Raw genomic sequence first — 22,273 nt, 5'->3', positions numbered from 1 at the left:
ACAACAACTAATGTGTCATGAGCAACAACCACCACCACCATATCAGCAGCAGCAACAGCAATCATTTCAAAATCAACAACAATTGTATCAAGATAGACAGCATCACAACCACCTCCTTCACCAAACGCAACTACAAGAGCAGTGTCAAGAACAGCAACAACAAAAAGAACCAGAAAGTCTGGAACATATTCTACCCCAGCAAGAAGAAGGCCAGCACCAACAACAAAGACAACATTGCCAGGAACAGCAGTACAGCCATCACTTACAAAGGTCACACAGCCAGCAGCATCAGTCATATCAAGAACCTCAGAGACTACAAGAAGAGCAGCTTCTACACCAGAGACAGCAAATTGAGCATGAACTTCCTCTTCAGCAACAAAGACAACATCTACAGCAAAGACAACAATATTTACAGCAGGGACAGCAATGGCAGCAAGGACAGAATTTACAGCAAATAAATCAACTACAGCACGAACCAAATCTGCAACAGAGACAGCATAAACCTCTACAGCCAAGACAACATTTACAACAGGAACAGAATATACAGCAGAGTCAGCAAATAGAACACCAACACCACCAACAAAGTCAACAACAACCACAACAAAAACAACCTTTTCAACTAGTACGTCAAAATTGTGAATTCCATTTACAACAAAGACAGGAACAGGAAAGTGAACACCAATTACCACAAGTCAACCAGCACCATCTAGAACAAGTTTTGCAAGCAGTACAGCCGAGCCAACAGCAGCAGCAGCCAGGTTGTCTCTTGATGAATGAAGCACCTGAGACAAGGAAGGACATTGAGGGGACTCCAGTTATTTTTACCCATTGTTCTTCATCGGTATCATTTCAAGGTACAGGATACAGTAATTAATTTTTATCCTCTTTTCTTAATTGCATGTGTAGGGGTACAAACTGATTTCCATATGTTTTAACCCATGTCTGTTCATTCTTCATTTTGTTCTTTCTTACATCTGTTTTTACTTCTTTCTCACATGAGATATACTGTACAGTGATATCCCCGTTAGCAAGAATAATTGGTGCAGAGTGGTTTCGGGATTAAAAGGTTTCTGGGTATGGGGATGAATTTTCTCATCCCAGGAAAAAATTGCACATCCCTGAATGTTTCCAGGTGCTGTACTGGCGAAAGTTTTCCGAAATTCTAAACTGTGCCGCATCTCACAGACAGTTACAAAGCTGTACAGTATTTATTTATGCAAACACCACTGTACAAGTATAACATACAGTATTGTAAAAAAAAATAATAATGGTTGCTCCTCATGTAACGAGGATGGCCAGCCCAAGGGCCACCTAGGCATGAATATTTTTGAGGTGTAGAAGCGGTCACCAACACAACAAGCACACCCTGAGTTAGCGAGTTGCATGACCCAGTATCAAGGATAGCCCGAGAAGACCAGACAACTCCCCAACTGCACTGGCTAACCATTACCCCGGAACGATCTGCAAATTGATTAACATCCAGGTTCCCAATTACAGGTTGACAGAAGCAAATGGCATAAAGAAACTTGCCCATAATTTCACCTTGCCCAGGAATCGAACCCGGGTCCACTTGCTTGTGAGGCGAGAATGCTGACCATTACATCACAGGTCGCCACTGTAGCAGGTGTTACTAACTGTCACTATCCTCTCCCTCCATGAAGGAGGGATTGTACACACAGTAAAAACACTATATTTACATTTCTTGTGCGAAACAAAATGACACCACAAACGAAGGTTTTTGGTAAAGGTCCATTCACCAATCACATTGCAATGAACTAATTTGATATTTTAAATGAAATGACTAAATTAGGCCGACCATAATAGGTATGAAATGTCTTACAATCACGCCTACCAACCCTAGCAAGACAACACGAGTGTTCAGTTCCAAATTCATTGGACCCCGATTAAAGATACTTTTTCCCAATTGTGCCAAGAAACCTCTTGCTTTACAAAAAAGATTTTTACTTGGTTTATCCGACGTCGACATCCCACCCATCTCCACCCTTCGAGAGTTGATATTTGTTTACTGCTCGCTCTAGGGCAAAAGATGACTGTAGCAATGCGTGTGATGGAGGGTGCGGGAGGGGGTTTGAGAATTGCAATTAAATGTCAGGTAGCTACGTGTCCTCCTAATATTACGTATTTAAGTAATTATTAGATGTTTTAATTGCCTGTATGTTGACCTGGCGAGTTAATGCTAGGCATTTACATATCTAGGTATAAAGCTAGATGTCGCATTCTGGACTTTATCACAAAAACTGGTTTTTAGAAAAAAATGGCATTTGTTTAGTATATTATCTTAGGTTTAAATACTTGAAAGACCATTATTTTATGATTATTATAATGTGCCATCAGTTGTCTTTTTTATAATTTTTTTCAGGTTGTGGTTCGGGTTTTAAGCGAGGGTACAGGTTGTACCTCTCTAGTCTGGCATTCTGTGGCCCGTAAACTCCCGTGGTCCGGAACGATTTTAGTTTGTCCAATAGGTAGATAGGCAGCTTTTTTTTTTTTTTTTTACTTATCTGATTATTATTATTATTACAGGAGTATTAAATTTTTGCCCCTCAGGCCCCAATGTGGGTCAGTGACCTATGCCCGGGTGGGCTAATCCCCTCAAAAAAAAAAAAAAGCCGGGGGAAATTAAAGTTTGTTTACATTCAGCAGTTTGGCTGCTCTCTCTCTCTCTCAGTAAATAAGTGTTGCTTTCATATTCTTATGTAGAGTAATGACGATATATTTTCACATGTGCGCACTTACATACGCACAGTCTCGCTTTTTGTTTTTACCATTAATGGTTAGCTACTTATATTGTTCCATTTATTAACATTAAATAACATTACAGGTACTTCAAACAACCATATTAATTTTTTTACATTAATTTTACTACAGCTAAAATCAGGGTCTTATTTTCTTCAGTTTTATATGTAGAACCAATCAGTCACTGGTTTTGTTAGCTTTAACATAAACAATGCTGGCAGCCGTCTCGTCTCCTCTGATATTCCACGTATTATTAATAAATTGTATTGTTAATTTTGCACACACAAACATTAATTCAATAAAAACAAATTCAGAAACATTAATTAAAATATATATGAACAGTAAATAAGTGTTGCTTTCATATTCTTATGTAAAGTAATGACGATATGTTTTCAAGTGTGCGCATGCGCACTTACATACGCAATCTCTCTTTTTTCTTTACCATTATCGTTAGTTACTTCTATTGTTCCATTTATTAACATTAAATAACATTACTTAAAACAACCATATTAATTTTACTACAGCTACAGCCAAGGTCTTATTTTCTTCAGTTTTATATGTAGAACCAGTCAGTCACTGGTTTTGTAATCAACGAAAACAATGCTGTGTCATTTCCTCGTGTTTTAATATTCTACGTATTATTAATGAATTGTATTGCTCATTTTGCACACATAAACAATAATTCAATAAAAAAGACATTCAGTAATAAACAATAATGAATGTTTTGTACATAAGAGAAATGACGCTGTTTACACGATTATGCACGTCGTCTGCACATTGGCGGGCCGTTCAAACCCGTCGAAATTCAAGTTTCCGCCGTCAAAATTTTTAATTATTTATTAATTTGTGTGTTCCAATAAAATAAGTTAAGAATTAAAAACTCGCGAAATTTGAGAAGCTACTATACGACATTTAACCCTTCAATATGTCTTCAAAGAGACCATGATGCAGAGAAAGTGGTGCTAGTGCTTCCAAGCATAAGCACAAGTCACTATCTATCCAGGAAAAGGGTGAATTTCCATGGTCCGGCAAGTTCCATGGTCCGGCACCGGTCAGGTCCCGAGGTTGCCGGACGAGAGAGGTACAACCTGTATTAGATATTTGATAATGATATTAGGAGAAATATTAAATACAATGGTCGAAATCACTTTTTTTTTTAACCCTTAAAACCCGGGTGATATTCCTTTATGTTCACTATAACAATCCCAGGTGAAATTCCTCTACTTCCTTAATTTTCGCAGCATAGTTTGAACGTCCAGGCGGGATGAAGTACTTCGAATTTACTGGGCAACTCAACTTGCACTTATTCTTTTTCTCAAGTTTAGTGGTCCTATGACTCACCATCTATCACGATGGATGCACGTCCTTCGACGTCTCGTGGCCCGCTTCGCCCCTCCATACCCTCAACAGTAGTGCTTTTCATCAAGAGTTACTTGATTTGAGTGGCATTGATAGGGTATTGGTGACAAAGACAGTGATGGGGAGGAAACAGACCCAGATGATGTAAAGTTTGTTGAGGCAGCCAGAAATGAAGACAATGGCACTCACTCCACCTCCCCACCCTGCCAGCCACCCCGTCAGCAAGGTCATGGTTATGGGCGCTGTGGTGGATGTATACGTAGGGGACCATGAACACGACAGGTACAACAGTACAGTGATCCCTCGGTTAACGAAATTTCGGTTCACGAATTACCTTCCATAAGAATCTTCAATTCGGTTAACGAAATTTTTACGAAATCATGTCAACATGTTTTCGCTTGCTCACCAGCTGGAATATTAGTTCGCCAATACAGTAATCAGTTTTAGGGCTTAAATTCGTTCCCATTTGAGTAAATATCAAGAAGGTTGTACTATTCAGTAATTTTCCAAGTTTTATTTTAAAATTTTTAGTCATTTTCACACTTATTTAACATAATTGCAGTACAGGAAACTAGTTTTTGGTGCACCAATCAGCCACTTGACTCGTCCAGCAAGACGTCAGTTTATATCTGGTCAGTGGAGGTAACATCTTGCTTGTGGCTCTCTTGAACATAAACTATTTTTACATTTTTACAGTACAATTATTGGTCATTCTGAAATTTATTTTACATATTGACAATATATAGTGCAGTGCAGTGTTGATTTAAAGAAAATAATCCTGAATTACACCGAGTGAACTTAAAATTTTATGGGTGAAATGACGGCATGAAGCATGGGGTGATTTCTCTTCCACCCCCACTTCCTTCTCTTCTCCCTTCTCCTCCACCCCTGCTTCTAATTCCCATCATTATCATCATCATCAACCAGGAGCCTTCTACATACACACCTCAAAGTAGGTGTACTTTACTGCATTTATTTTTGCTTTGTATGTAATTTTCGGTGAGCTGGAACCAATTACCCAAAATCCCAGTGAAACAATGGTTTCAGTTAACGAACGACCTTCTAGAACGAATTGTGTTCGTTAACCGAGGGATCACTGTATACTTGAAGTGATTGCACTAATTATACACCTGAAATACCAGTTTTTTATTGTGGGTTAAAACTTTTTTTGTAATTTGCCGAAATGTGCCAGCATGGGGGGGGAGGGGTCCGGTGGGTCTTACCTCACCCAGGGCATAAGGGTTAATATTTATCAACACGGGGCATACTGAATCTCGATAACCCATCCAATGTCCTCTTCACCTGTCAATCCTGGTCTGCCTGGCCTAAAATTATATAATTTATATGAATTGAAAATTCAAGTTCAATAAGTTATGTTTACATTACACCCCTGAAATTAGTCATTTTAATAATCAAATGCCAGCAAATCATAAAAAATACTCACCACAGCCAGTTTCCCAAGTTTCCAAACTCCTCCCTGTGGGTTAACCAATGTCTCAGTCTGTCTGGTAGCGCCAACTTCCCTTGCAATTCCTGACATGCACAAACCAATAATTTGCCCATGACTTGCCAATCGACGTTCTTTAACGTCTATCCTGGGTTGGGTGTGGAGCAGTGGCCAAACACCATTGCCACCACCACCTCATCACCTCGCATTTATTTTCATAACTCAAATAAACATATTACAGGGCGGACAAGTTACATTCTGTCCAACATTTTTTTTTTCATCAATTACTAGTGATTTTTTTTTCAAGAACAGTATAGCAAGAGGTGGAAGTGATCAAGTTTAGTGTTACTGGTGATGAGCAAGGTTGAACGTAAAGCCATGCCCCATCTCTCTTATGTTGTCATATCAGGGGCTTTCTCTCATGGAAGCCAGATGCCTTATTAACCCTAATGACAGATTACTTGCCAAAAGCCCACTCACACTCCTCCCAAGAATTTTAAGTAAAGGCATAGATAACTAAGGGAAAGTTCAGTCCATATGACACCTCCCTGGACACCCGCCCTCCTGGTTGGTTGGTTGTTTTGGCTTAGGCCTATCAACTGCCAGGGTTAGTAAGACCATCAACGTCAAGCTACATCCACCAACCGTAACACCTTCATGTATTAAGGAGAATTCTAAGACCATATACACACTCACTATGTATGTGGCCCATGACTTGCTCCCTCCTACTTTACCTGGGTCTGCCACCCCTAGCCTTTCCCTCATCAATACCTCCTCCACCCATGGGTGTCTGCAGCCCCCTGGAAAATGAGATAATTCTTTTTCTGCAATCTTAGAACACAATATTTGCATGATATTACAAGTTTAAGTGAACGGTTTGTTACTTAACATTTCCACAACAGACACTTGGGGTAAGCCAGTACTTTTGAAAATTCCTCTGCGGGTAAGAATTACAATGTCGTTGGCAAGAGCGACAACTGGCTGGCAGTCTCGGGTAAGATCATCATGATGGTTCATATCACAGACTAACTGTGTATAACTGGTGTTAGGTGATGATTAAGCTGTGACCACTTGTCATTAAAAGTGACTATGCATTATTTTACAGTTAGTTTAAAAATGAAATGTTGTAGTAAGTGCACTTTACTTTTACAGTGGTCCCTCGGTTAACGAACGCCATGGTTAACGAAATTTCGGTTAACGAACTGCCTCCCATAAGATTCTTAAATTCGGTTAACGAACAAAAATTCGGTTAACGAATTTCTTACGAACCGACCTCAACATGTTTTCGCTTGCACTGGCCGGTCAACCAGCTTTAGTATTAGTCCGCCAATACATTAATCGGTTCTAGGGCTTAAATTCCTTACTATTTTAGTAAATATCAAGAAGTTTATACAATTCAATAATTTTAAAAGTTTAATATTCAATTTTTTAGTAATTTTAACAATTATTGAACATAATTGAAGGTAAAGTGACTAGTTTAATGCGCGGCATCCAGCCTCTTAACGCAGCAAACAGGCGTTAGTCTCTCTGTTTTCACTGGAGGTAACATCTTGCTTGAGACTCTCTTCAACCAAATGCTTTTTTTCTGTGTTTCCAAGCAAATTATTGGTCATTTTGAAATATATTTTACATATTGACAATATATAATGCAGTGCAGTGTTGATTTAAAGAAAATAATCTTGAAATACACCAAGAGAACTAAAATTTTATGGGTGAAATGGTGCCATGGGGTGACTTCTCTTCCACCCCAATGCCTTCTCTTCTTCCTTCTCCTCCACCCCCATTCTAATTCCCATCATCATCCAGGAGCCTTCTACATACACACCTCAAAGTAAGTGATCTTTTCTACCATTTTTGTTGAATTTAGGCAATTTTCGGTGAGCTGGAACCAATTACCCAAAAACCCATTGAAACAATGGTTTCGGTTAACGAACAACCTGCTGGAACGGATTGTGTTCGTTAACTGAGGGACCACTGTACTTTTATCCTCTTCACCACTGATCGGCTCATTAGCCACTTGGGCGATCGGTCACGTCTCTGTTACGCACTGTTGGCAAGTACTGGTCATGCACCGGCTCCTGAATGCACCTGGTTTTGGAGTGGACAAGCACTGCCTGCAGTATTTATTTAACTATTGAAATTACGTTGCTGATGTTCTGAGCATGTCATCACCATGACAGACATAGCATTGGCCATCCCTAGATTTTCGGGATTAATGATATCAAATGAATTTTTTTCGATAGTTTTAATAATGCTCAAGGTCGACCTACGATGATTTTAGTGATTAATAATTTGGTGGTAACACTGATAAGTGATATTGCTGATCATAGATTACCTGTACTCGAAAGCAACTTGATTGTACTTGATCATACTTCTATATGGATGTACTGTATATACTGTACCTATTTTCAATGAACTCTGGTTTGTCCGGTCTTGTCTTGCCAACTTGCATCCTCCCCTGGAAAAAATCTTGCAAATGCTCCTGCTCCCCACCCTCTTGTAACCCATCATGTAGAAAGGCCTTGAGCTCGCTAGTATGGCAGTAGGAGGTGTGGATGATTACTTTTGACTGCGACTGTACATATGGTACTTTCACACTTACTGAATGTACAGTACAGTATACGTAACTGTAATCACTTTTTACGTCTTAAGTGCTTTAATGGTATTCTTGGCTGATTATATGTTGGTACTGTACAATAATGTACAGTACTGCGAAACACAGATCATATGCTAACACGGCAATGAGCTATCGAGCAAGCTTGTACAATAGCAACAGACAAATAACTACCGGTAAGAGTGTCACGATGCAAGAGTTTGAGGAGATAGGCTGCAAGATACATCAGGCAATCATAGACATCCCATGCAGTCACATGACAGTAGTGACAAATTGTCGCTCACGAGCACTCTAAGCCTACCCACGTGCCCGGCACATGTCCCCACATCGGAAACAAGATGTAAGCTCTCGGAAATTCCTTCCCGTGTCTGGAACAGAGATTTTCTCGTAATTTTCTGGAAATGCACACGATGCAATCCTAGGAAATTAGTTCTCATGCCCGGAATGGAAAGGTTTTTTCTGAAATTTCTCGGGAAAAAACAATGAGAAAAAAAAGGCTAGCATAGAAGAAGGAATTTGTGTAGGGTACTTCATGGGCATACTTGCTATCAGATTAGATTTTCAAGATGTGTGACTGATTATTGTAATAGTGAGGGCATTGCTCTAGTTATAATAAATGGTTGCCCTTCGTGTAACGAGGATGGCCGGAATTTGTTTAAGGTGTAGAAGTTGTCGTCAACTCAATAACCACACCCTAAGTTAAAGAGTTGCATGACCCAGTATCAAGGAACAGTCTGAGAAGACCGGACAACTCGCCGGAACGTGATCCGCAAATCGATTTACATCCAGGTTCCCAATTATTGCTGGGTAGATAGAGGCAAAATGGCATAAAGAAACTTGCCCATAGTTTCACCCTGCCCGGGGATTGAACCCGGGTCCGCTCGCTTGCGAGGCCAGCATGCTGACCATTACACCAAAGACTGTACTGTACAGAATATATACAATATCAAGCTTAGGTACTTGAGCAGTATGGTGATTGAAGGGGAGTTCTTCACATACCTGTACACTTGTGCATGAGAAATATAAGGTAACTGCTTCTTTCTTTTAACAGAGAAGGAAGGGTTGCTGTCTTCTGCTAGGTTTAAAAATATATTTTTCCTCCAGATGAAGATTACCAGTTGTGTGAAAGCTCATCAGGAACAACTGTAGAGAACAGCTTATTTCATCAGTATGGTGCCAACTTTCAGCCACAGATTGTAGATCAGTTTTCAGGTATAGCAGAAGTACCAACACTCATCTGTAGGATTTCCTTGTTTAATCCAGTTTGCAAAAACTTATACAGTAAACCCTCCAGTTTGGCGACTAATTAGTGCCAAAAAAACCTTGCCAAACCCAGAATTGCCAAACCAAAGGGCTAAATCCAATGGAAAAAGCCTAATAGGTACCAAGGGGCCACTCAGTCTCAATTTTTTCCCGTTTTACCCACATATACTCTATATTTTATTGCAGGGAATGAATAATTAGTTAATCAACATAAACATAGAAAACCAACCTTAAAATTAAAGTTGAGGAGCTTAATGTACACTAAGCTGGTATCTGAGTACTTTTTCATTTTCTTCCCAACTCGATACTCACGAGAATTTTTCGTCTTTTTTTTTTTTTACTCCATCAATTGAACCGCCCTGGCGCTCAGACGGTCTTTCACCACCACTTTCATCCCCTTCAATACCCTCAGGTACTTTTGAGGCCATTATTTCATGCGAGAACGCCGTGCCAAGCAAGATGGAGTAAAAAAAGTGACACAAAGGCCAAGGTCACTCAAACAAGCAGCGGGAATGTGGATTAACATGGTCAAATTGGCTGCCAGAACAGCTGACTGGCACTTTGCGCTCGGTAAATACTCACCAAGAATACTCGCCAGTAGTATTAAGCGAGATTTTTCTTGCAATTATTATTCTACAATTATTAGTTGTGATTGCATTTAAATTTAAGCTCTTGCCAAAGATGTGGGTTTGGTCGCCATAATGGAGGGCAGGGTACAGTACTTTGAATTTTGACTGCCAACTTCGAATTTGCCAAACTGGAGGGTTTCCTGAAAATCTTTTAGTGCATCACCTAAGCTTTCTTACAAATTAAATATTTATAGTTAATACGTAGTAATTATTGGCATGATTATCAGTAATTATAGTATTGTAATCTGTAAAATTATATAAATTCAAAACTTAAAAAAAAATTGAATTTGAAGCATGGCAGATAAGAATTTTACCATAACACCTAAAATGTTTGATCTAATGGGGTAAAATCATCTGTGGTGAGCCCACACCTAAACCCCTTTAATGATGCTTGCACATGATCCACTCTACCACATTTTCCCTTAAATTCTTGCTGGTAATATTTACTACAGTACAACTTTTTAAGTTGTTTTAATCCCTTTTCTCTTAATTCATCCAAACACCATCTACACTTCTGAAGCCAACATCTTTAACATGAAATACACAAGTTATATTCTGAATCTGCTACAACAATACCATAACAGCATGTATGGCACGAAAAATATATTCACCCCATTTATGTCTCTGGTTGTTTGACTTGTATTTTTGTGTTGATAAATAATATTATACAAGTAGATGAACTTTTTTCTTGCAAAGCTTTTGAGTAATGGTAACAGTGATTATGTTAAGGAATTCAGTTATATGTAGTTTGTTATAAATATACTATACTGTATATGACATGTTAAAGAAATAGAAGAGATGTAATGGTGAGTAATTGTCAGTCACTTGTGTTTAAAGTAATTCTCCGTCACCTGTGTTCCAGGACAGCACCTCTGATATAGGTCCAGCTGGCCTTCTGTTGGCATCTGTGGTTCCTGGGATTAGCAAAAAGGAAGAAAACAAATGATAATCTCAGCAAGTATCAGTACATAGTCTACAGTACAGTATAAGTAGAATTAAAGAGGGTTTTGCATATATATATATATATATATATATATATATATATATATATATATATATATATATATATATATATATATATATATATATATATATATATATATATATATATATATATATATATATATATATTAGTTTGTTTAAAGAGAATTTAAGTGTAAAATGGACTTCTTATGTTAGAATTGTTTGGTGAGAGTGCAGGACATGTTTAACCTTTGACGTAGTGGCAGGGTTATGTGACTGGCTGGACACATGAACCATGTTTTGTGGAATTGTATGTTGCAGCACAATGAGTATGTTAATATTAATTCTTGACCTGAAACCTGACTGGTTAATGTAACCACTTGTAGATTGTGGCAGAAGTTGGATTTATGGGATAAGACTTTTAATCCTCTAGCTAACAATACAGCGCAGCACTTGCATTATCCAGCAGCAGCATGGTGTATCCTGATATTAAGCAGGTGAGCATGTGGTTATTTATTAGGCTATCTGTTGGCAGTGATTGGCTGGAGCTTACCAGGTTACTCACAAGGTTTTGTAGGCCATGGAAAAAAAGAAAAAAAGATTTGGTAGGTATTTTATTACTACATACATGTACTGTCCAGAAAATAAAAACATGCAACTTGAATTTTTTAAGTGTAGGATCATGGCATACAATTTTAAGAAATGCCCTTTTTTTTCAATGTAGATTTTGAAATTTAAACTTGATTACCTCTCAATAATGTTATTCTATAAAAATGTTTTTGTCATGTGTTAATATTTAGTTAATACATCTCTGGTATCACTTACCAACTCAAAATCTGCTGACGGATCCCCACTGAACATTTAAAGGTATCTGTTTGTATATAAAGTAGATATATTTTTTGACAGAAACTTCTTCAGGAATGTACATAATTTGTTGAAAATTAAGACAACACAACACAGCCCTCCAAGAAGGTAGAATATCAGATGCTGTAATTGTAAATCTTTTATATGTTTCATTGTGTACAGTCACAGGCATAAATCAAAGATACTCTAACTTCTATTTTTAATGGAAAATTAAGAAGAATTTATATAGAGAAGGATTAGTAGAAGAGGTGAAAATAAACTTTGTGTATGCTGTTCAAACACCGATTTAAAAAATTACGTATTGCCCAACACCCCCATTATGAGGGCTCCGTCCCATTACTCTATATGTATATGGTTCAGTGTATTTAGATTGACTAAAAATGTTTGTGGATTAAATATAAGAAAAATTAAACAGTTTACTGCTGTAATATCTTTCTAATTTTTACAATGTTTTTATCTTTTTTTTAAATCCAAGAATACAGTACACTGTATTAAAATTTACATGGTTATCATATGTTGTTTTTTATGGATTGATACTTATGTTTTAACTCTTAAAATATTTGCTAAATCGTTACTCATGTCTCACATCCAGATGTACACTCGGTAAAAAAAACTACCATTACAATTCCTGCGTGAAACAAACTGACACTACAAATGAAGTGTTTCAAAAAGGCCCCTGAAGCATGGGTTCGACCACACATGCTCGTAACAAGTGATCGGCACTCTGAAACGAGTCAGAGTTTTTGCTGCCACACTAACACAATTTGAAACTTGATTGGAACTCATTTCTCCATGTCAAATACACATTGTGAGCGGTGTTGTAGCATCCTAATATTGTGATTTATGTAATTAGTGCTACCAACATTTCCTGATATCTTACATAAAGAATGTATATGTTATAAGTACGAAATGTCTCTCATTCAGGCCTACCAGCCCTCGCGAGACAGCGGGAATGTTCAGTTGGAAAATCATCGGACCCCACCTGTATGATAGTTGTTTTTCCGAGTGTACAACAATTTAATTACCTGAATCATTAAATAAGAAACAACTGGCAAACTGCTTCAGGATAAGTGTTGGATCCAAGCATTTTATCAAAGTGAGTTCATTTCTGTTAGTAAACAATATTAGTGATGGATGACACAAAAACATTTAAGGTTTAGTGGTAACCAAGATTGAAGGATTTTAACTCTAAGGAGATTTTTTTTTTTTTTTTTAAGTAACATTATAAAGACTTTTAACAAATTAGGGATTTTACAGAGGTATGTTTTTTATCCTTTCTGCTGCTTGTCAACTAACTAGCTAGCTGAGCAAACTGATGAAGATGCACTTTTCATTTCAGACAATTGAACCCTCTTAAATCCACTCCTGATATTGTACCGTACAGTACTGTATGTCTTTATATTTTTGCTTTCACTTTCATCATTCATTCATATCTCAGGCTGTTATTGTCAGCAGGCACTGGATATGCATAGGCTCTTGAATGTACCTGAAAATGCACCAATGTTGTTTTAGCCTAGACTTTTAAAAATTTAACACTTGGTGCTATCCCAGCATTTGCTGGTAACTTATTCCACGAGTTCACAGGTCTCGTGCCAATAAGTTAGCTCTGACAGTTTCTGGTATTGGTAGCTTTTCAGTTGAAACTGTGTCCTCAAGTAGAACAACTATCAGCTAATTCCAGATATGTACACTTAAATGTGCCCCTTAAGGTGCTAACACAATTTTTTTTTTCTGTTCTATAATGTAAATGAGGCAGCTGTTAATATTCTAGTTGCTTTTGGTCATGAGATGTTGGCAGCCCTTCTTTGAACATCCTCAATTGCAAAATTTGGTAGTCTTAAGCATTACCTCATATACCAAGCAAATGGTTAATCTTGAACAAAACTGTTTTTCTTAAAAAGTAGGAAGGTGATTGATGTATGAAACATGTGTGTGTTTGATTGAACTATTGTTTTTATTTATCAACAATTTCATTCATTCAACAGCTTCAGATTCAAATGCCTTTTCTCAAGTACAAAAAAAGAGTAGCATATCCATAATTTCTTCTTTTTTCCATGTCCTATTTAAAAGATACTAACTTAGAGACAGCTCTATGTGCTGAGTAAGTTATGACTGAAGAATGTCAGGAAGTACAGTACAAGGTGTGTACTGTCAGTTGTAATGTTTGAGTTTAAGAATCGCTTCATACTTTTACTTTTATCCTCTTCACCACCGATCGGCTCGTTATCCGCTTGGGTGATCGGTTACGTCTCTGTTATGCACCGGCTCCTGAATGTATCTGAACCTGCTCCAGTGCTTATCCAGTCTGGTCTGGAAAAGCTTCCACTCGGTGCTGTCACAACACACTCTGGCAGATTGTTCCAAGAGTTCACAACTCTCACTCTGAAAAAGTTACCCTTCACAGTTTCTGGTATGTTGGTGTGACTTGTGTCTCCTCTTTCAAGGAACTGTCAAGTGTTATGATGGGTGGCATTTAATTGTTTTACATGGTTTCCAGCCAAAACCATATTGCAAGTCTATATGTTATATATTTCCAAGTTTTTCATGATGTATTACAAAATGTGTAAAGAATGGAGGTCTTATATGCGAGGCAGTACTGTACTTTGAAAGGCTTTGTCCTGTCTCCAGTCTTGAAAGGGGGATTTTTGCCTAGACAAAGCCAGTCGGGAGGATAGAGTTCAGTACTGGAAAAGATTGTCTGGTATGAAAACAAGGATGTGTGCACACTGTTTAAGGATGTACAGGTATGCTGGGATGTTGTCTGGTCCATGGCACATGTCACATCAAATGTCTATTAACCCCTACGCCCTGGGCTAGGGTGCCGCTGGCTGTACCCTCCCACGCGGGATAAATCGAAAAAAAATCAACTTCACCCAAAAATAATTTTTGACCTTTTTAAATGATAAAACAACCAAATAGAAGTAAGAAAAACTATATATTGACCCTCTAGAAACTTCCCTGAGGCCACAGTGGTGGGAAAAGGGCAGCGCGGAGTGGGGGAGATAAGGGGACAGCGTTGTTTTGACGCGAGCGCCTGTGGTTACGTTCGCACTTTGCGGCCATTTTCTGCTTGCCTTTGTGTCTGGGATGGCCAGTAATACATATATTTACTGATCATAATACTTATTTCCTTTAAATAATTCATTTAGAATTTATTTTATTTGCATTATTTTTCATAAAAAGTACTCGGCGACACACATGCAGTCTGTCGCCAAGCTGTCTGTGTTTGGGAGAGCAAGTAATGCACAGAAATAAGTATCGGAATAATAATTTGACAAATATTATTTATAACATAATCATAGCATTATTTTCCAGTAATACTACACTACAATACAACTACACTACTTTTAGCAATATTACTTTGATGCAACATGATAAAATGGACAAACAATGAAAATGAAACAAACAAAAGTACCTAGGTACTTACACTCCAGAAGCTTCCCTGTGGTGTGACACACAAATAGTCACGCTGGAACCTGACAACCCGCGCTGGGCATTCAAACAATGCCGAGTAAAGGCATGCGTTCTGGAACGTCAACCGGGGCACCCGAGATGATCGTTCCGGGGCGTAGGGGTTAATATTTATGGGTTACTACAGTGGTCAAAAAGTCCACTGTGGGTATTGATGAGGGTGGTTTCTTGTTTGAACACTGATTGAAATCTTATGAATGTCAATACTTTGTATCTGGGTTCAGTGAGAAATAAGTTTCCATGTTTAGATTATTGTGTATTTGTACAGTACAGTAGTGTCATAGTTGTGTTTTTAGGATATTTAAAAAGAAATGACACGGGTTGTTGTAACAATGCTTGCAAGGTGTGTAGTTGTCTATTCTCATATTTTCTTCATCTTTTGTGAAAGATTTTGGATGTGTATCATATAAATTCCAGTTTTTAGGGTGTTGTACAAGAGGCCTACAGTGGAACATGGTACCATGCTCAAAAACGTTATTTTACAGCATTGTCTTCTCCCATTCTCCCTCTGTCTGGAGAGAGAGGCGGATGTATTTGGGGCTAACGTCCTTAAGGCTTAGAGTCCCTCAAGTACATAGGTAGAATGCACTGTGTTGGCTAGCTCTACACTGAGCCTGGCCACTTCACTGCAACAAGGTATTGTCCGCCACAGTACTTTGTTGCGGTAAACTGACCAGGCTACATGTATGATGCATGACTGGGTGAATGGTGTTTTTCATGTTTTTCTTCCTGATTATTATTTCTATGATGTTTTCCTTTTCTTTTTTAATTACTGTGTCCCATTATTGCAACAAGGTTTAGGACAAAAACCAATGTGCTTTGGGCACAAACTGAAGAACTTCAGTATCTTGATACTTAAGAAAACTAAGTAAGTTATGATTAAAATTTAACATTGCACATAAAACTAGAGGCTCTTTGGCTTCATTAAAGAATACTTCCCAGGTATCTCTATTGGTTTGAAAGTACTGCCAGCAGCACCCTAACCCGGGGCTTAAGGGTTAATGACTCGGATTTTGTTCATTTAATTTGTACAATCTCATTATATGTCGTCTTTTTCCCAATTTTCAATTTTTTTTTAATGTATGGATCTTGCTTTTTCTGCCTTTGTCTCCACCATCCTCTTGCAATATTAAGACCAAAGATTTTTTTTTTCCTACATTGATATAATGTGTGTATTGTCTTATAAATTGTAAGCTTTTAAAGCCCCCTAATATTTTTGGCAAAATTTCAACTTTGTTACTTTTACATTTACATTCTTGTGGTTTTAAGACAGCTAGAATGTTTGAGTTGAGATTGTGTAAAAAAGTCTTTGTTTTGTTGAATGGAGTATTGTGGTAACTAACTTAACCTTTTATAATAAATAAAAAATTTACAGGATTTATGAGTGTTGAGACATCCCACTTATAATAGCACAGTACTGTGCTGTTGCATGGTGTGAAGGACTTGTCTCAGCCAGTGCCTTCAAGTTGGACAGATTGTCTTCCTCCTCTGGCATATGTAATAATAAGTTATAGAATTGTTTCTAATTGGCAAGGAATTTTGACCTGAACTGGCCCCTTAAATTTGAGTGCAGTACTGACTTGGCAAAAGAGGCAGCAGAGACAGATGTAACACCCCCCCCCAAAAAAAAAAAAAAAAATATTAATAATAATAATAATGAAAATTAAAGTTTCTGGGAACTGATTAAAACACTAAATATATTTGTTTCTAGAGGCTTCAAAGAGCTTTGTTTCTTGGGTTTACTGTACAGGCATTCTTGAATGACTTTCAAAATTTTTATCAGTATGTAACATAAACATCTTTGTAAATATAAATATTAAACTCTCTTCAGTCACGGACAGACAATAAATTAACAGTAAGTGTAAGGTTGACCATTTGAGTAGTTTGTATACCTGTATAAACACAATTTCGTCCTCCTGTAATCTGTCTTTATTACTATGATCCTTTTTATAGTACAAACATGTAGGGTTCTAGAATTTTTTACATAAGTGGCAATTTCCAAAGACCAAAAGAAACTACAGTACAGTATCTTATTACAATAAAGGTATATATCAGGTGTGTATATGTGCATCTGTCTTAGTGTGTTTTTGTGAGCTATGGGTGAGAGGAATAATTAATTTCTTGTTAATTTGAATACTTTTGATTTTTTTATTAAATGACAATGGCAGTTCAGTCTGCTAATTATCAAAGGTAAATACAATAAATATTTCTTGAAGCAGAAGATGTAAGACTGTAGCTAACTAGAGAATTATCTCAGGATCAAAAAATAACATTAAACAATGCATCAAAATTACCCCCAAACCCAACCTTAACTATATATGTTTACTTAGTATCAGTTAAGAAACAAATTGAATGTAAAATTTTTTTAGAAAGATTCTTTTCATTGATTTTACACCTTGTATCCTGTGAAGTGCAGTATACAGTATTCTTACATCTTCAGTTATGAGGAGTATTAAATATACTGTATATAACCTTTGATAACTAAGTCCAGTAAAGTACAGTATTTGTGGCTTTTTTTTCTTCCAAATTTTATACCTTGCAACTGAGGGGAGATTGCTCAAGTATTGAAAGAAATATTTTTATTTTTATTAAAATTTTTATTAAAATTCTCATTTATTATACAGTATTTTGTTAATTACCTGTTTACATTCGTTTTTACATGTTTCAAAATATAGTTACCGGGTATGTTAACTGGGAAAATGTGCAAGGTAAGCTAAGCAGCCTACCTTTTTAACCAACTAACTTTTTAGGTAAGTATTTGTTTGTTTCAGAAACCAACTTTTGTTTTGACTGAAATTTTTTGAGCTTCATTTATTACTGCTATATTAATATTCTGTAGAGTTTGTACATATACAGTACCTTTTTATTTACTAATGTTTTTCCACATTATCTAGATACACTTTATTGTGCTTATTCATTAAAAATAACTATATTTGTGTCTTAGTGAAGTGGTTTTAGAGATGCTACTGTCTTTTGTATGAAATGTTGACAAAAATTTATAGTAAAATACTGTATATCTTTTACGTAGATAGTACGAATGAAAACCCTTATGGATAAATGTATATAAATTTTTATATTTACTATCAATTTAAATACTACTACAGTGTATACTGTACAGTATAAGGTATACATACACTCTACTCTAAGTAGGGATGCAACAGCCAAGGGGATGCAGTATGTACTTGCCTTCTGCCCTAGTGGTTGCTGATCCATGCCTGGGGCTTCCCCAGTTTACTCACCTGTGAGTGGTTACCTGACATTAAGTGGGGAAGTGAAAGTGGTCTTAGTGATGACCACATTGTGTGGTGAAGCTTAGTCTTTAGTGTCTGCACTACCCCTAATGAGCCATCTCACCCATGATACCTCTTTTTCCCTTCAACTGTAAATATCTTTTTATCAAAATAAACAATCAACTATTTTGAATGTCAGATTAAAAAAAAAAATCATGGGAATGACTGTAAAAGTGATCTCCTTCAACTTTCTGTAACTACTGTTTACAAAATAAGGTTTTTGAGTTCATTCATGTTTAGCCCCAGTTTGTCTCCAGTGAGCATTCTAGACTTAGAAGCATGTTGTTTACTGTATGAGTGAAAAATTTAATGTGTGCATTATTCTCGTAATAACTTTTTGAAACTGTAGTCCTATAAATTATTTGTCTTTACCCAAGGAAGTTCTACAAGTGTGTACAGTACAGTAGATCTACAGATTCTGCATTAATCCAGGGAGACTTTCTCAGTTATAACCTTAAATTTTGGTTTCTTTATCTACTTAACCACTTCTTAGCCTACCTGCTAATGGCAGTCAAGTGTTAGTACAGTACAGTCAACCCTCGCTTTACGCGGTCCCACTTTACGCTTTTCCACGTTTACGCGGTACCCTGCCGAACACGGAATGCTCACTTTCTGCGGTGTGCGTACCCCTTTACGCGGAGAGCGGCTGGCGGTCCTCTCGCTCCGCGCCATTTTTTTATCCAAACCTCCCGCCATCTCTCCCGCCATGTTGTGTAAGCGGCGCGAGTAGGTTGCGCAGTGTATGTCTTTGTTGCGTTATCGGTGACGTAATATGACATAGCGGACTGTGATTGGGCAAAGCATCCTTACCTCCCTTCCCGCTAGCTGTGATTGGTATAATGTACTATGACGTGCCCCGCCGCGGGAGCGTTCAAGCCCCTTGACCTACCCGCGTCAGTTACACCCCTCCCGGCTACACCGTGTATATCGGTATCCATTGTTCCATAAGAATGGCTTCCACCGGACCACCACCACCACAAAGAAACCTTGCATTACCTGGACCCAGCCGCCCTAAGCCAAAGAAGACACGACGTTCCTTAACTACACCACCACCCCGACTTACGACGGGGTTAGACCCAAATCCAGGTCGTAAGTCCGATATGGTCGTAAGTCCGGATAAAAAAAAATTAATAAAAAATCTACAATGAAATACAGTACAGTAAAAGTAATGAATAATGATGAATGGATACAGTACAGTGAAAGTAATAAATAATAAGGAATGGATACAGTGTGACTGAGCACTTAACCTTTAATGTAGTCCATGCAATGGGGCCCCCATAATTTTCTAATTATACATGGAGACTACATTAACTGGAAACGGTATAGAAAATGCGTGTTCCTATAAGTCTAAGTCCCGACGGTCGTAAGTCAAAGTCGGGGTCTATAAGATCATACAAGAGTTGGAGAAAGGAACAAGACAGGTTGATCTCGCGCGCCAGCATGGTGTTAACGAATCAACTATCAGGACAATTAAGAAGGATGCAGCCATGATAAAGGAGCACATGAACATCACAAAGTCTACAGGTGCTTCTATGATCAAGTATTTCCACAACCAGGTGCTTCTCAAGACGGAAAAATTACTTGGTGCGTCAGGCGCGACGGAACATGGCGGTGGACACGCGCTCATTTAAGGAGTACGCACGTGAACTGTATGCTGCAGTGTCACGAAAGATGGGAATTACAGAGCCCAAACCCTTTAATGCTTCCTCTGGGTGGTTACAGAGGTTTAAGAAGAGGAACAAGATCACCAATATCAACATTGGTAGTGAAGAAGCTAGTGCTGACCGTGTTGCGGCTAGGGAATTTCCTCCGTTTTTACATGAGATTATGGAGGAAGGACAGTACACCGATGACCAGGTGTTTAACATGGACGAATCTGGTCTTTTTTGGAAAAAGCTACCTTCCAAGACCTTCGTTGTGAAGAATGCCAGCAAGTGTCGGGGCCGGAAGTTGCAGGAGCGCATCACCGTCCTGTTTACCACCAATGCCTCCGGTACCTGTAAGCTCAAGTTATCGGTGATCCACACAGCACGCAAGCCGCACGCCTACAAGAGCATGGACATGACCAAGCTAAATGTCCACTGGCTGACCTCACGTAAGGCGTGGATGTTCTCTACTCTGTCCCTCTCCTGGTTTGGTGACTTGTTTCGTTCCCGATGTGAAGAAATTCTGTGAGCAACAGAATGTGCCATTCAAGATTTTGTTGCTGCTTGACAACGCACCAGGACACTCGCCCCTACTATTAGATCGTCACCCCAACGTAAAAGTGGTCTTCCTTCCTCCCAACACAACGTCTATAATACAGCCCATGGACCAAGAATTGATCTGCAATGTAAAAGCTGCATTCTCTGCTAAAAAATTCAAGCTCCTGAATGACTACACCAACACCAAGGAAGAGTTGCGTAACCTGAGTGACACCAACACCGATAGCAAGAGCGAAGACGGGGAGGATCAACAGTTGGCAGAGCAAGAAGTACTTTTGAAACAATTCTGGAGAACATTCAATGTCAAGAAAGCTGTGGACTTCATGGTGGAGGCATGGGATCAGCTGTCTGTAGCAACTGTTCGTCACGCATGGAGACGTGTTGCAAGGTATTCCGGGTGTTAGGCAGAGTAAATCTGTGACTGGTGAGGTTCAGACTGTTGCAGTAGCAGTGGACCTTGCCAGAGAAGCTGCACAGAGTGTTACAGCTGCAGGCTTCTCCGAGACCACCAACAACGACATCCTGGAGGTGATAAGGGATCCTCATGTGACTACCGACGAGATGGTAGATGATGATGACGTCAGTGAAGAGGCAGGTGGTGCGTCATCCCAAGAAGAACGCCGCTTATCCCATAGTAATGTAAGGGGTGCCATCGAGTGTATTGAGAAAGTCAAGCTCCTCCTTTCCGACGACCCTGACGTTAACAGGTATGAAATCTTCACTACCCAGCTGTTGCAGACTACGGAGCCCTACATCAAGGTTTATCACAACAACATAAACACCAGCCGTCAGCAAAGCATAACAGAGTTCTTCGGCCGCAACCCACCACAGCCAGCCCAAGCCAGTGATAGTGACAGAGGCAGAGACAGTGATGATGACTTTGAGGGATTTGTCAGGGAGGCACTAGTAAGTATGGATGACACCGATGAAGACTCACCTGAGGGCCAGTAGCCTGCCCTCTGCTTCTGAACCAGCCTCCATTCCCCTACGCCAACCCATCTCTTCTACTAACGTAAGTGTTAACCCCAACCTTGTTTTTTTCTAACCTAACCTTCAGTTTATTATTCTCTTATTGATTGTTCCCTTCTATATTATATGTGTGTGAATACCATCATAAAGTTAAGATGTTATGTTTAGCAAAACGTACGTATTGTGTCAGGAAAAAGTGGAGTTTGGGGGTCGTCCCGGTCTCTACTTCAATTAATCCCATATGTTATGTTGTTCACTTTACGTGGGCCGCCGTGGGTTCAATTAACCGCGTAAAGTGAGGGTTCACTGTATATGAAAAATCAGAGTACCTGGAGAAAACTTGCAATGTTCAGTAGCATCACACGGGACAATACCCATCTTATATCTGACCCAGATGGTAATCAAACCCAGATAGTAGTGGTGAGGAACAATCATGTTGTTAC

At 38.5% G+C, this 22,273-nt stretch overlaps 2 protein-coding genes across 2 annotated transcripts in view; one reads left to right on the top strand and one right to left on the bottom strand.

Moving 5' to 3' along the window:
• LOC121859169 overlaps positions 1-11,068 on the top strand; it is a 42,363-nt gene extending 31,295 nt beyond the window's left edge. The window contains exons 12-14 of the mRNA XM_042355919.1: positions 23-854; positions 9,282-9,389; positions 10,932-11,068. Of these exons, the coding sequence (XP_042211853.1) occupies positions 23-854; positions 9,282-9,389; positions 10,932-10,945 (954 nt within the window). The 3' untranslated portion in view covers positions 10,946-11,068. The remainder of the gene's footprint in view (positions 1-22; positions 855-9,281; positions 9,390-10,931) is intronic.
• A 5,999-nt stretch (positions 11,069-17,067) lies between these two features.
• Positions 17,068-22,273, bottom strand: part of LOC121859095 (protein broad-minded-like) — a 68,119-nt gene continuing 62,913 nt past the window's right edge. The window contains exon 11 of the mRNA XM_042355775.1: positions 17,068-18,606. Within this exon, the coding sequence (XP_042211709.1) occupies positions 18,562-18,606 (45 nt within the window). The 3' untranslated portion in view covers positions 17,068-18,561. The remainder of the gene's footprint in view (positions 18,607-22,273) is intronic.

The sequence above is a fragment of the Homarus americanus genome, unplaced genomic scaffold (genome assembly GCF_018991925.1).
Source record: "Homarus americanus isolate GMGI-L3 unplaced genomic scaffold, GMGI_Hamer_2.0 scaffold50924, whole genome shotgun sequence".
Lineage (NCBI taxonomy): Eukaryota > Metazoa > Arthropoda > Malacostraca > Decapoda > Nephropidae > Homarus > Homarus americanus.
This window is presented reverse-complemented; position numbering and strand designations above follow the sequence as displayed.